We start from the raw sequence: 14,969 nt of genomic DNA, 5'->3' as shown, positions 1-14,969 counted from the left end.
AAAGTGCAAATACCTATCAGGGCAGAGAGTTTTCACCCGTGATTTCGAATACTGGTCTGGCTAGGACGTTTGTGGTACTTTGGCAGCAATGGTGAGGAGAGGCTTGGAACACAGCATGAAGCCTCACTGAAAACTGAAAAAAAGTATAGTGAAGGATTTTTTTCAGCCAGGAATTTTACATTTACAACTTATAAACTACAAACTAGTATTTTGGATACTACCCTCTAATCTCAAATTATGCCCCAAAAGCCACTGGACTTGTTAGTCAAATCATTCACAAAACAAGAAACAGATTAATCAAGAGATAAACAAGAAAAAGACTAAACAAACTTCACAGTCATTACCATTTAAAGGAGAGAAGAGAGAGATAGAAAAGAAGGAGAGAGAGAGTGCTAGAGCTGAAAATGAGAGACTCAACGACAGAGTGAGAGTTCATAAAGCACCCCAGCAGCACTGTATCATGTTAGTTGCAGGGTGGGGGTGGAGCATTCCTCTTTTACTCACTTTCTCTCTCTCTTTTTCTTCGCTCCCTGTTTTTATTATTAGTAACTGCCACGGAAACTCTACATCACGGCCACTCCGTTAATGGCAAATGACAGTGTTACTTTTGTCATCCTCCTGACTTTTTTTTCTCTCTTTCTCTCTCTTTGGGAGTGATGTGGCCTGGGTTCCTTTGTATGGCAGAGGGGAGAGGCCTGGCAGGGCTCTATTGGGTCAATTTCCACGCTCCATCTGTAGGATTCATCAGGGCTGCCCAGGCCCGCATTCAGGGCCCTGTCACCTGCCCGGCAGGGGAGTGGGGGGCTGGGGGAGCTGAGGGAGTCGAGGGGGGGGGGGGAGCACAAAGAGGGCCAGAGAGGGGCCATTGGGGGCTGTGGAGGGGCACAGCAGGGGAGCGCCCACCTTCCACCTAAACCCAGAGGGGCATGGTGATTGGAGGAGGGATGGGGGTTGGGGATGTTGAGAGGGGAGCTGAATGCACCTGGAGAAAAGTGTATGTGGGCAGGGGTTCAGGGGTGCTATAGAGGGAACCAGGATAGCAGGACAGGAGGGAGATACATTGGGGATGCTCTCTACTCCCTTGCTCTGTGCCGTTCATTCTTAAAACTGTCCCTTACATCACGTCCATTTCCATCAATTCACTCCCCTGTTTCTCGTTACTCATGCTCTCTATATACCCCCCCCCCCCTTGCCACAACAGCTTTTGAGTATGAGAAGACCAACCACGTTCCGACGTCGCGGAGGATCGGGACGAGAGGGGAACGCAGGCGCAGGAACCCGGAGCAACAGTGTTCCCACACATTCTCGTCAGCAAACAGGAGAAGAGGATAGTAAACACACAAAGGGAGGCCTCGACCTCCTCACTTCAACACCCAAATCAAATGTTACGCTGGAGCTAAAGCACCAGGGTGCTGAGAATACAAAATACTCAACAGTTTGGCTGTGTCTCTGACCACAATGGGAAGATAGATTATTATCCCTGAGGGGGAAATTGGTTTTGCTGTTGAATTACCCAGTAAAATAGACATTTAAACAAAGCAGGACAAGGCCAGTAGATAAAGGATACATTGCATAAGGATGGCAGAGTGCCACAGTAAGAATAGACAGAGAGATAGATTTAAATAGGTAGTTTGTGTTAGACAGTGCGTGTCTCTTAAACTATTACAGACATTCATGTGCTGTTCACACAGAAACCAGCTCTAACACGCACAAACACACGCAAGCACACAACGATCTCTGTCCATTAAGATCACCTGCAGTAGAACTGTATTTAACAATAGAGGAAGACCTCCACAGAGACCAGACCTCCAATAGGGACTGGCTTTGTTGACTGTGTAGAGTACAGTGGGCAAGACAAGAGACACCCTGGCAAGCATTCAACTCTCCACCCTACTCTGACATGTCAATATGAGGAGAGACATCACTCACACACATAGTGACTGATACACACAGAGAGAGAGAGAGTCGGCAATACACACACACACACACTAAAATACAACCTGTGCACTCTCTGCTTTTGCAATATCAGCATAAAGACGTAGAAGAGAAAGAAAGCGAGAGAGAGAGGAATAGAAAAAGAGAGAAAGTGTTTAGAGAGAGGGCCATATGGGGTTGTTTATGACGAGAACGGTCGTAGGGGCGGGCAGCCCATCCTCTAGGGGTTCTTACTATAGAGGGTAATTGAGCTGCTGACATGTGTTCCTCTGCACCCAAAACAAAAGGCAGAAGAGACAAATAAACTAGCTATTTGCCCAGGGAAGTAGATCTGGCCCTTTCAGAGAGTAGGACTCACTGGCCTACTCACTGAATAAAACAGTACATCATCGCCATGGAGGCGTGACAGGGAAATGCTAGGGCCAGACCCAGCAGATGCACACGGGGCATAATGGTTAACTGAGAGCTTTTGACCCCAGCTGGAGTTAACAGTGTGGGGAGAAAGAAGGGAGGATGGGGAGGAAGAGCGGAGTGGGGCCTGGCTCTCACTTGACTTTCTAAGGAGCCCCCAGGAGTCTGTGCCAGCTGCCTGGGAATGAGGAAGGGAGGTAGGAGGGAGGGATAGAGAGATGGAGAGATGGTGAGAGAGACAGAGAGAGAGAAAGAGAGAGAGAGAGAGAGAGAGAGAGAGAGAGAGAGAGAGAGAGAGAGAGAGAGAGAGACAGAGAGACAGAAAGGGGAAGACAATGGTAGACAGGGAGATATGGGAGAGCTGTCTGCAGAGATCACACACAAAGAGAGCCAGCGATATGACATTAAAAAGGATGTATCACTCTCTAATATAGCTGAAGTGACAAAAAGCCCCAAACGGCCCTGTGCAGGACATTATGTGGACCCAGTGTGGGGCATCTTATTATTTAGTTCCAGTGGGGTGGAGTGAGGTGACAGTTTCACGGTGGCATTGCCACCCCCAGAGAAGGGACAAAGCAGCGGCACAGCACCCATGCAGGGCCACATGAACAGGCCAGTCTGCCACACGCTCCCCCCCAGCACCGACTAACCCCTGCCCAGCCGCCCAAGCCACCCGCTCCCCAGGTGCATAATGACCCTAGTGGGCCTACTCTCACAGTTTCACACCAAGCAATCACCATCATCATTCCAATTCCCTTTAGCATTACACATCCATGCAGGATTTCCATGTAATATAGGATGTCTATGTAATATGTTCTATAGCCCAGAGGAACGGAATGGGAGTCCATTAGCTGTCATGGTGAACTAAACATTATTCTAACCCTCTCTTCCTGAGGAGGAGATAGTTTTAACAGGCAGTGACCCCAAGCCGCCCTCTGACCCTGCCCAAACCACACTGCCATGTACTGCCGGAGATGGGAGGGGGACAGGAGAGGGGCGGATGGGGGCTACCTACCCCTTTACAGCCCAACATCACCTCTCCACAAAACATCATAGGCAGTGAACGGCCAGAGAGTTCAACCACCATTCCTCAGTTTCTCTTCTTTTCCATAACAAATGTTCTTGGCTGTGATGTCTGTCTTTCTTTCTTTCTGTTTCTCCCTTTACTGGTTAGTCTGTCTGTCCTGGTTTCCTTAGTTTTACATTTTGACATTTGTGGGATTTTTCTAAGCTTCTCTCACAGAAGTGAGAGATTGGTCGAGTCGAAGACAGTTGAGATGTACGAATACTGATGAAAAAACAGCTGCAGATAAAAGAAAATTGTGAGAAGACAGCTAAAAAGAGTCCCTTCTACCGTGTCCCTTCCCTTCTACGCTGAACTAAACTGCTATTCAACAACAAAAAAGCCTGGCTAAACAAAGTTAAGTGATTGACAACGCTGTCTGGCTTTACTCAATTAACTATCTCATTGTGTCCGAACCTTTTTTGCCAGGAGTCCCTTTGCCCTTGGCCCCCCGACTCCATTCTCTTCCAACTCCTTTATCCTCAACCATCACAGAGATTTGCTTGGCTAATATTTCCAAGGAAATAGAGAGCTCTTTTTATACAGGGACTCCTCTCCTTAACCTTCTATTGGTCGCTCTTCTCTTCTCTCTTCTTCTCTCTTTCTCTTTCAGCCACTTCAAACTGTCTCTCAGGGCAGTGGGGAGAATGTGACGGAGTCTATCAGCAACGAGGGGCAGGTCCAGGGCAGGACCCCGCTCCCTCACTTCAAAGTTGCCCTGCATTCATTAATTGTCCTTTGAATGATATCATGCCGATCACAATGAGGGTGCCAGTGGAGAAAGAAGCATTAATGAAGCATAGAGCCATTCACTTGCAGATAAGCCAGTCTTGAAAGTGATGCTGTGACGTAGGCTAAAGTGAATGTGGTGTGTATAGCTAGGGTGAGAGGAGTAAATCTGGAAGTGAATAGGAGGGGGGATGCTTTTGAATGCAACACTAACTGATGCAATCTGTTGCCACTAGCATAGCTACATTCTCAAAAAATGCTGGCCAGCAGAATCTGGACGTCGCTAACTAACCAGCTGACAATATTTTAAATGGTTTGCAGGAAACGACAATACACTGCAGAAGTAAAAAATAAACTACAACTTTTTTTTTTTAAACGATCACTAACTTTATCTTTATCACTTTATCCAAGAAAACAAGGAAATTCATGCAAGGGGGAAAAGTTGCCACGAAACAGATAAATATGGGACTATCAAGCTGTTTCTCTGTTTGGCTTGTGGTGACATTCAGGCACGTCGCCCGTGATTCAAGTCAGTATTCCACGTCCATTCATGTCTGAGGAGGTTGGGAGATGTGGTGGAAACTGGCAGTAAGCACTGTTACCTTCAAGTAGGTTTGGGTGGTGCTAGACCATTGTGGACAGGGATGGTAGAGGGGAATAAGCATAAGAGATTAGGTGGAAACTGGCAGTAAGCACTGTTACCTTCAAGTAGGTTTGGGTTGTGCTAGACCATTGTGGACAGGGATGGTAGAGGGGAATGAGCATAAGAGATTAGGTGGAAACTGGCAGTAAGCACTGTTACCTTCAAGTAGGTTTGGGTGGTGCTAGACCATTGTGGACAGGGATGGTAGAGGGGAATAAGCATAAGCGTCTTCCTCTGACTCCAAAAGTGGCATGTTCAAATCCAGCAATAGAAAGTTGTTTTTTATATATTTGTTTTAAGCCTATCCCAAACCTTAATCATTCAAAGTTAATGACTAACCTTAACCATTCAGAGTTAATGCCTAACTTTAAGAATGTGAGTTCATGCCTAAACTTAACCTTAAACACTTCAAAATTGGACAAATTTGAAATTTGAGAAACATGGATGATGGACTAATCCTGACGTGAGACTGTGAGAGCTTGTAGGACACCTAACACCAAATTCCCTAGGATACATCCACTATTAATCTATCACTGAGGTTAAAAACTCTTAGCCCTGGAATGAATTCTGATCCATCCATCAATCTCCTAGAAACAGTTGCTATATTCCAGGTATTGTGGCTTTGGATTTCTGGTTTAGCATATTGTAACAGTACAGTTCCACTGGCCAAGTTCAGTTGGGTTTACATAAGTAGTTATAACCCAGGCAGAGAGAAAGCCATGGATCACACACAGAGTCAAAACCCAGCTTTTCTCTACTCTAGGATTTCTCTGTTGCTCTGCCTGGAGGCAGAGATGGAAAGTAGCCTGTAGAAAACATTCCATTGGTTGCAATGAGGCTTTCGTTTGTTGTGACTGGAGACTCCCATCTCCCATCTCTCTCTCCATCTCTCTCAATCCCCCTGCTTAATTCACTAAAACAGCTTAAAAACGCATGGACTGTTGACAAATGCACAACATTAAAGAAATACAGAAAATCAATGTCTATCTTCCCTGATGGTTTTCCCTGTTCATCTTCCTTGATGGTTTTCCCTGTTCATCTTCCTTGATGGTTTTCCCTGTTCATCTTCCTTGATGGTTTTCCCTGTTCATCTTCCTTGATGGTTTTCCCTGTTCATCTTCCTTGATGGTTTTCCCTGTTCATCTTCCCTGATGGTTTTCCCTGTTCATCTTCCCTGATGGTTTTCCCTGTTCATCTTCCTTGATGGTTTTCCCTGTTCATCTTCCCTGATGGTTTTCCCTGTTCATCTTCCCTGATGGTTTTCCCTGTTCATCTTCCTTGATGGTTTTCCCTGTTCATCTTCCTTGATGGTTTTCCCTGTTCATCTTCCTTGATGGTTTTCCCTGTTCATCTTCCTTGATGGTTTTCCCTGTTCATCTTCCCTGATGGTTTTCCCTGTTCATCTTCCCTGATGGTTTTCCCTGTTCATCTTCCCTGATGGTTTTCCCTGTTCATCTTCCCTGATGGTTTTCCCTGTTCATCTTCCCTGATGGTTTTCCCTGTTCTATCTGAGGGGGTATCGGTGTATTCCTGACCTGAGCTTGTACTAGGCTATTATTGACTGACTGTGTGATATACATGGGTCTATTGACATTTCTAAATGCTCTGGGAGAATTGGCATTATGGAACGTTCTAATTGGTTTATATGGTTTGCGTATATACATTCAGACAAATCATATCAGTCAATGATATGATTAAACATCAACCAAATGTTTGCAAAGTATGCATATTACAGTGTATTCATGCTACGTTGAAAAATGTCTCACTTTCTCCGTAATCGATATCTTTGTCTCTCTCCCTGTATCCCTCTCTCTCTGCTCTCTGTCTCTTTTTCTCAACCTCTACTCTCTCTCAGTCCATGCCAAAGTAGTGGGGAGCCATTTTCCCCACTTTATTTACACAAACAAAGTCCTACTCAGTTTCTTTGACAAAAGCTGCTAAATCTTTCATGTTTTGTCAGCACTTGATTCCTCCTGTCCCCTGGCTATTTGCCTGCCCCAGGACAATGGAGCCAGGAGAATGGGAGCAGATTGTTGGAATGTGCCTCAATGAAACCAATTATTACATGTTGACTGCGTTCACCATGGCAGATTTGAAAGAACTGGGCTTATTCAATTTGGCACCGCAGGACTCCATTTTAAGAGAACTTACCCCTTTGACTGTTTGTATTTTCTTTTTTTCTCCCCTCCCTCCTCTCTTCTCTCTCCCCCATCGTTTTAAATGGAATCTGTAAGAGAAGGCCACTCCTCCATCATGAAATTGGTTACTTTTACTTAGCTAAATGAGGCTAAAGGAGTGTCATTGGTGATATAGTCATACAGACTATACAGAGGAACGGTGTCATTAATTAGGGGCCACTTACTAGGATAGTATTTATTGATTAATAAATGTAACCATCTGTTCCGTTCTGGAGGCACTTTTCATGCCAGTATCCTTTATGGAACTTGCTAATGCCAGATTTGGGTGGATATGTTTCTAGATATTTTTTTCATCAACATTAATTTGTTGTTAAAGATACTATGTATTTACTATTTCCTGTACTAATGCCTCTCACTGCTACTTCTAGTACAAGGTACAACCGTTTTTATAATGATAACACAACCATTTTAATTAAGGACACGCAGTAAATCAATTGTATATAGTTATATTTTATTTCCGCTAAACTTCATTATTACAGTTAAACAGGAAGTGGAATCATTCAACATCAGATTCATTTCCTGATTAAAAGCGCAACATTTCCAATTTGCTTGGGGGCATCCTTTTCCCAGAATGCTCTAGGTTCCCTGTAATACCATGCAGATATAGTAGCTACCCAGTCCCAGTATAGATACTTTTATCCCGGCCACAGAACTCTGCAGTGGCCTTTTACCAGACAAATAAATCTAAACGGAGCAGCTTTGATCTCGGCACTTAAGGGAAGCCAACAATGGAGGCCGAAGAGAAAGGGGCAGAGAGCAACAGTCCTCTCTCTCCCACAACTATCGCCTCTACAAACACCCACTTAATCAATATTTGGCCAGAAGACACAGTCCTCATACCCAAAACAGCCTTTTCATATTCTAATTAAGAGCTTTAAAGGACAAAGAAAACAATAAGACCAACTACTTCCACAGACACACAGAAGAGGGGAAAAGGAAAGTCATATTTTGAGAAAAAACGTTTCAGATATGCCATTATCAACAGTTGAGTTTGCACTGAGTTTATAAGTTGATGTAGTCATTATGGATAAGATAATGTTGCTAATGCGGGTGATAATGTAACTTTTTACAATGTCTTCGTCCGGTTCATAGGCCTATCTCACAATATCTGCAAGGCTGTCTAATCTATCTAAACAAGGCATCGACACGAATAGATTACAGAGAAAATTGGAGAGAATAATATCAGATATCGAAACACAATCATAAAGGAGCACCATAAATGCAACAAAATACAAGCCTACAAATTCGTTCCGACCCTGCAGGAAAGACCTTAACCAAACTGGCAGAGTCACTTTTAAAGGTTAATAAAGTCAATTGACTATCCTGATCTGTATTCGCGATGCCTCGCCTGGAAAGAGGGAGGAAAGCGGTTATATTGCATGAATGCGCGCGCCCCGGGCGAAGAGGAAGGGGGCGGGCTTTGTCCGGAGATGAAAGTGGGGAAAAATAAAAGATTTGAGTTTAATCTACTAGAAAAGGTTTTCACTGCGATGACTGATGCAGTACGGACTAGTAAAACCATGCATAAAAGAGCGATGTGGGCTCAATCATTTGAGGATGCTAGGAGGGGAGGTACAATTTTTTATATATTTTTTTATATATATATATATATATGTTTGATAGTTATTTATCTAATGTGGCCTTTCAAGTATTTGCTCTAAGTGGAACGAAATAGATATATTTAATATATATATACATATATTTATATATATATATAAACAAAGCAGGCAATGGGCACTGGGCACTTCAGACATATTTTATGAACTACTACATTACCAACAATATTATGCTCACATTTCTAGAATTGTATAACTATGTAAAAAAAATGTAAATAAGCATGTCAAGTCCATTTAGCCTACTATAAGCATAATGGGAAAGGCCTATGATATCATAGAGCCTACATTCCCTAAAACCCAACAGGTCACTAATCAACAGGTGTTCGGGGAAAATCCAGGTCACAGGGAGAAAGTAGATTTATCTCGGACTCGGAATGGTAAACGCCATCTCCTGACGCTGAGAAGCACTCCAAAGTAACATTTTTTAGGTGAAAACTGCTTTTTTTTTCTCTGGGCGCGCAGTCTATAAAACAGGCTGGATTTGCTATCGGTGTTATCTGAATTATTCATCGCTTATTGCGGGTCCATAATGTCTTCTCCCAGCCCTTTGTCAGCGCATTTTTTCTCCCTTTCTCTCCACATTTTGAAAAGCTTTGGCGTCTTTTTGTACACCACTGAGCCGCTTGCTATAGCAGACCTTTGTGCGCGAGATGCCGAAGTGTGAGTCTCAATGGACTCTCGCGCCTTTGTCTCCCAAGTTCATCCTCAAGTGCCGGATTGTGTGCAGAGGAACCGTCTCTTTTTATGGGAGACGGAACAGTTGGGCAAATGTTTGATCAACTTCATATGGAAACGTTTGGCTTTTGTAAAAGTTTCGTTTGGAAATAATAGCCTACAGGCATACAATTCAGAACTCCAAATTCATAAACAATAGACTATGTTGCAAAAATGTACATAATAGTTCTCTGTCAAGTGCCATTGGTTTTTGAATGTAACGTTTTTTATGTTCAAGTTAAAAAATATATAATATACACAGGACTCATTCCGCTTTATAAACCAACCGTAGCCTAAGAAAATTAATTTTAAAAACAATTCTGGTCAACAGATTTACTAAACAATTTCTGGACGTATATCATTTATTCCAACTTTATTCAATGCATGATTGGGAAATTGCGTAATGAAATAGAATAACTGAAAATGAAAGATAATTCCTATTTCCACAAATCAAATTGTAGGACTATTCCAATTCATGATTATACTTTATTTAGGCTACACCAACTGAGTCTTGTCTATCCTCTGAATTGAAATGGTACAGATATCTTCTAATTCCGTATCGTTAAGAGACAAATAGAAATTTTCCCCATTCTCAATTTCCCTAAATGTTCCACCAACAGACTCAAGAGGCCAACAAATAAACAAACCTTTACGAAACTTCTAAAGAATAACTCTACACATATTTTATCAAAACCTAATATAGAAAACTGAGAGGAAAAACAAGTATACGATGGTACTAATTCTGAAATAAAAAATAAGTAGGCCTATCTGTATCATAATTGCACACTTGTCCAATAGAACTCAACATCGTCGCCTAGGCCACATCAACATCGCCAGTGCTCTGCACTGCTTTAAATTAAAACCATTACTTACATCTATCCCCGAGGATGCCGTCAATGCTGTGTTTCGCCCTTCTTTCGTTCTCTTCCAATTCCCTCTTCTCGATTTCATCATCGTCTTCCTCGTCTTCTCCTGCACCTCCCCCGAATTTACAACGCATGGTGCGGCTGATTGAACTCACTTTCGAAACAAAATGTAAAATGATAGGCCTACGTTATTTTTTAAATGCCTGCAGGAATACGGGATAATGAGCAAACTTATGTCAAAACAGGTATTAGACATACTAACATGTCATATTGCCATTATAGCACCAGTTGATTTGTTCACACATGGTATTCATGTGTTGTTTTTTTAGGCAATGCATGGCATACTTTTAAACTTTCAGATAAGTTTACATGTACATTCAAATACTGTTTTCGTTATTTAGCCAACTGCGGTTATGATTTCTTAGGCCTAGGCTAGTATATCCTCTCTTGCCGAAATATTTGAGGCATTGCCTTTTTTTACTACGCAAAAGTTTAGACGATTTCAGTCAAGTAGGCCTATATCCTACCGTCCATGTTTGTTTACTATGAATGACATTATTTGAAAAGTGTAGATATATTGTAAAATATGCATTTTTAGTAATGTTGTACTTGTACAATTAATTTTAGTAATGATGTACTTGTACAGTTACAAATTGGTCAAGAAAATCAAATAAAATGTAACTACCTGAGGGGACGTTGTTTCTGTCGCAGATGCCGTCTTTGAGTAATGTATCCCTGATTTCCCAGCTGAACATTCCCGGGTTGTCTCTCCTGTATTCCTCGATCTTCTTATCCACGTCTGGGGTGGATGTCTGCTTCATGCCAAGAATGCATACACATTTCTTTCAATATATTGTTGTTGCAAAATACGGTTTCCTTTCTGAATAAATGAGACATTGCACAATATAAAATAAGTACCGTAAGGGGTGTGCCTATGCTTGCTTCTGTTAGAGTTTGATTGTTTACTTGGTTTATAAAACCTAGGTTTTGACTCTACATCCACTTGGTGGGTTAATAGAGTGTGTAAAAGTGCGTGTAAAACACCCCCCAAGTGTCCTTATCAATTAAAAAAGTAGGCTATTTCAAATTGGGAATTCATTAATAGCGTATGACAATTCCATAAATTATACCAACTGTAGGCCTACATTATTACGTGTCCGTTTAGATAGCACGTTACTTTTATGGCCTGTCATCTCCCATTAACTCTCTCGTGTCGTTAGTGATGATGACAGTGTTAGAGCATATGGGCTTGGTTTAAAGTTGAAACAATAAATATAAAATATTCTGCTATTAATTATCGTTGCCTATTTCAGGCAGGTCTTGCAATCCGGTTCTAGGGCCCTCACCTTCGGTTTGCTGCCTCCGATGGCCCCGGGCCTGATGGAGCCGGTCTCCTGATACCGGCAAAGGATTTTGGACACGCAGCCGTGGGAGACTCGGAGCTGGCGGGAGATGACACAGGGTCGAATGCCGTGGTGGGCCATCTCCACGATCTTGTGGCGAATGTGGTTGGGCAAGGGTCTGCCGTTAATAAACACTCCGCCGAGTTGATTCACCCGGCCCTGGCCTAACGGGGTAGAGACTGGAAGGAGGGAACGCATGTCATTCAATAATAACAATTTCTTCAACAAAAATAACAACAGCTGCAAAAAAAGCCCAAACAATCAGGCCTATATTTATTCATTCAACCTTTATTTATCCTGATTAAAACGAGGCTGTTTTTCAAGAGAGACCTGTTGCAAGAACATTTGTTGATATCTAAAATACCATTTAATCTAGCTAGATATAGGCAAAGGGTTGATTGGTATTGTTTTTACACTATACCTAATTAATAATGCACAGTGTAGCTACATCGATAAATATCAAAATCATAACATGAGCATTGTCGTTGTTTTGATAAAAGCTGCTATGTCAATTCAACGGAATCATGGGTTGCTACATGGCCTAGTAGTGTAGCCTAAAATGTTTATCACTGTCAAAATGCTAGTTCGTGTGTAGCCTAATTGTCTGTTGAAAGGCAAACAAAATTATTTATAGACGACCAACAATTTTGCATCTGTTCGAAGTTGACAAAATATCAACACTTGCTATCTGATTGAATCAATTACAAACAAACAAAATCTTCCAACACGCAAGAAACATGCACTTAGTTCCATTTGGACCCATATTTATTTGCAACTGCCTACCTTCCAGAGAGTAGCCTCCCCGCGGGTAGTTCTGGTGGTGTGTCGGGCGCATCATTCTCGGTATGCCCCCGGCTAGAGCTGTCATGTCTCCTAAACCTCCGCAAACAAAGCTTTGCGCTGGACCAAAATCAACACCAAAACGGGAACTTCAGAACAATTCTGGGATCCCCCCAAAAGTTATAGACTACACTTTGGCTTTGATGGAGCAACAGGACAGCCTCCACGTCCTAGGGAAAAGCAAGTTGCTTCGTCAAAATAACAACAACATGCAAATGAAAACACAAGATAAATCCTTTGAGAATGGTACATTTGTCGATATCCAATATGGAGAGTGAAAATAGTGGACGTTTGACAAAGCGATGTTTGCCTCTGTTGAAATTGGAAGACGCTTAGATGGAGTTCTTGTTGACACTTGATGTGAATTGAAAAGATGCGTGGAAGTGAAACATTTTAGAAGATGTTTCTCTCATTTCTACCCCAGTCTTTCCAGGCCTCTGATTGGCGTAGAGGCGAAAGTCCTGAGGGCCGAGGAGACTTTTTGATTGGCCGACAGAGGAAAATGTATCATGTCGTGGCCTCACTGGTTCAAGGCGATGTGTTTTGAGTCTTGCGGTGCCCTCGAGCTTTTTGTTTTACAGGATCTGATCCAGGATCAGCCCTCCATCCAATACATTATATCTGGTCCAACCATGTCGATGGATGAAGATGCGTCTTTCACTGAAGGCTACGCTACCCCCTGAGTCTGTAAGTAAAGAGTCACTCATGTATCCATTTATTATGATGTGACTAAAATCACATACACAAACACAGTTTGTTAATGCTATGCACAGTGATGCTACAAACACAGGAATGTATTGTACTATTTAGACAGTATTGCACTAATTAGAATAAAAGGAGCACCGCTCGGTCGACCCAGCAGGATATGACGCCGGGAGTGCAGTAAAAGTTGTCTGTAGCGAAATAAGTACAATTGTGTGAAGACATTATTTATAACTTCATGAGTGTCAACTGACCCCCCTTTCTCTCTCTCTCTCTCACAATTAAATTCAAATAGTTTTTTTGGTATGCATGGAAACATGTTTACATTGCCAAAGCAAGTGAAATAGATAATAAACAAAAGTTAAATAAACTATCAGAAATTAACAGTAAACATTACTAATAAATAAACATAAATATCGTGTTTGTTCACTGGTTGCCCTGTCCTTATCTCTCGCTCTCGCGCGCGCTCTGCCTCTCTCTCATCACACACACGCGCGCGCATACGCACAAGCACGCACGCACACAATTGTTCCCAGTTCAGAAGCGCAGTCTTTGTGGAGGCTAATTGAACACGTCCCGTCAGTCAAAAAGCTTCTTCCATTCACCACTCCAATCAATCAAAAGGATCGAGATCATTCCAAAATATGCCTTTGAGTTAGTTCTATGCAAACAACGGGTTATTTGTCTCAAAATTCCACATAGCCTAATATTACCCACCGATTGTTTGGTCACATTTCCAATCAGTAAACTGAACGAAAATACAGTTTTGTATGAGGATATGTATATGAGAGATGTAGGGTGGCTCGGGGTTAAACGTCCCCCTCCTGTAATTTTCACAGAAACCACTTTACCTGGATGCCACTAGTCTTGCTCAACTTAACATTTAATCTGTCTCAGCTCAACTTTTTAAATCACTCCCCCAAAAATATTTTGAGGTTCATTTATCTGTTTTTTTTGTCATTTAGAAAATATACGACATGTCCAAAGTATGTGAGCATCCCTTAAAATTAGTGGCTTCCTCTATTTCAGCCACACCGGTTGCTGACAAGTGCATAAAATTGAGCACACAGACAAGCAATCCCCATAGACAAACATTGGGAGTAGAATGGCCTTACTGAAGAGTTCAGTGACTTTCAACGTGGCACCGTCATAGGATGTCACCAACAAGTCAGTTTGTCAAGTTTCTGCCCTGCTAGAGCTGCCCTGGTCAACTGTAAGTGCTGTTATTGGGAAGTGGAAACGTCTAGGAGTAATAATGGCTCAGCCGCGTCTGTCCTCAGTTGCAACACTCATTACCGAGTTCCAAACTGCCTCTGGAAGCAACGGCAACACAATAACTGTTCATTGGGAGCTTCATGAAATAGGTTTCCATGGCAGAGCAGCCACATTTAAGCCTAAGATCACCATGTGCAATGCCAAGCATCAGCTGGAGTGGTGTAAAGCTTGCCGCCATTGAACTCTGGAGCAGTTCTCTCGAATCACACTTCGCCATGTGGCAGTCCTACATACAAATCTGAGTTTGGCGGATGCCAGGAGAACCCTACCTGCCCGAATGCATAGCGCTGACTGTAAAGTTTGGTGGATGAGGAATAATGTAAGGGGGCTGTATTTCATGATTCGGGCTAGGCCCCTTGGTTCCAATGAAGGGAAATCTTAACGCTACAGCATACAATGGCATTCTAGACAATTCTGTGCTTACAACTTTATGACAACAGTTTGGGGTAGGCCCTTTCCTGTTTCAGCATGACAATGCCCCCGTGTCCAAAGCGAGGTCCATACAGAAATGGTTTGTCGAGATCGAGACCCTCGGTAGGCCAGTTGTGCACAAGTTCTCATTTACAACTGCGAC

The 14,969-nt window shown here is 42.6% G+C and overlaps 1 protein-coding gene across 1 annotated transcript in view; it reads right to left on the bottom strand.

The window, feature by feature from the left end:
* LOC109872372 (paired box protein Pax-3-like) overlaps positions 1-12,783 on the bottom strand; it is a 40,304-nt gene extending 27,521 nt beyond the window's left edge. The window contains exons 1-4 of the mRNA XM_031807353.1: positions 12,362-12,783; positions 11,522-11,757; positions 10,861-10,990; positions 10,183-10,329 (exon numbers count right to left, since the gene is read on the bottom strand). Coding sequence (XP_031663213.1) covers positions 10,183-10,329; positions 10,861-10,990; positions 11,522-11,757; positions 12,362-12,446 — 598 coding nt within the window. The 5' untranslated portion in view covers positions 12,447-12,783. The remainder of the gene's footprint in view (positions 1-10,182; positions 10,330-10,860; positions 10,991-11,521; positions 11,758-12,361) is intronic.
* Positions 12,784-14,969: the final 2,186 nt, after the last annotated feature.

Source organism: Oncorhynchus kisutch, linkage group LG27 (assembly GCF_002021735.2).
Source record: "Oncorhynchus kisutch isolate 150728-3 linkage group LG27, Okis_V2, whole genome shotgun sequence".
Classification (NCBI taxonomy): Eukaryota; Metazoa; Chordata; class Actinopteri; order Salmoniformes; family Salmonidae; genus Oncorhynchus; species Oncorhynchus kisutch.
This window is presented reverse-complemented; position numbering and strand designations above follow the sequence as displayed.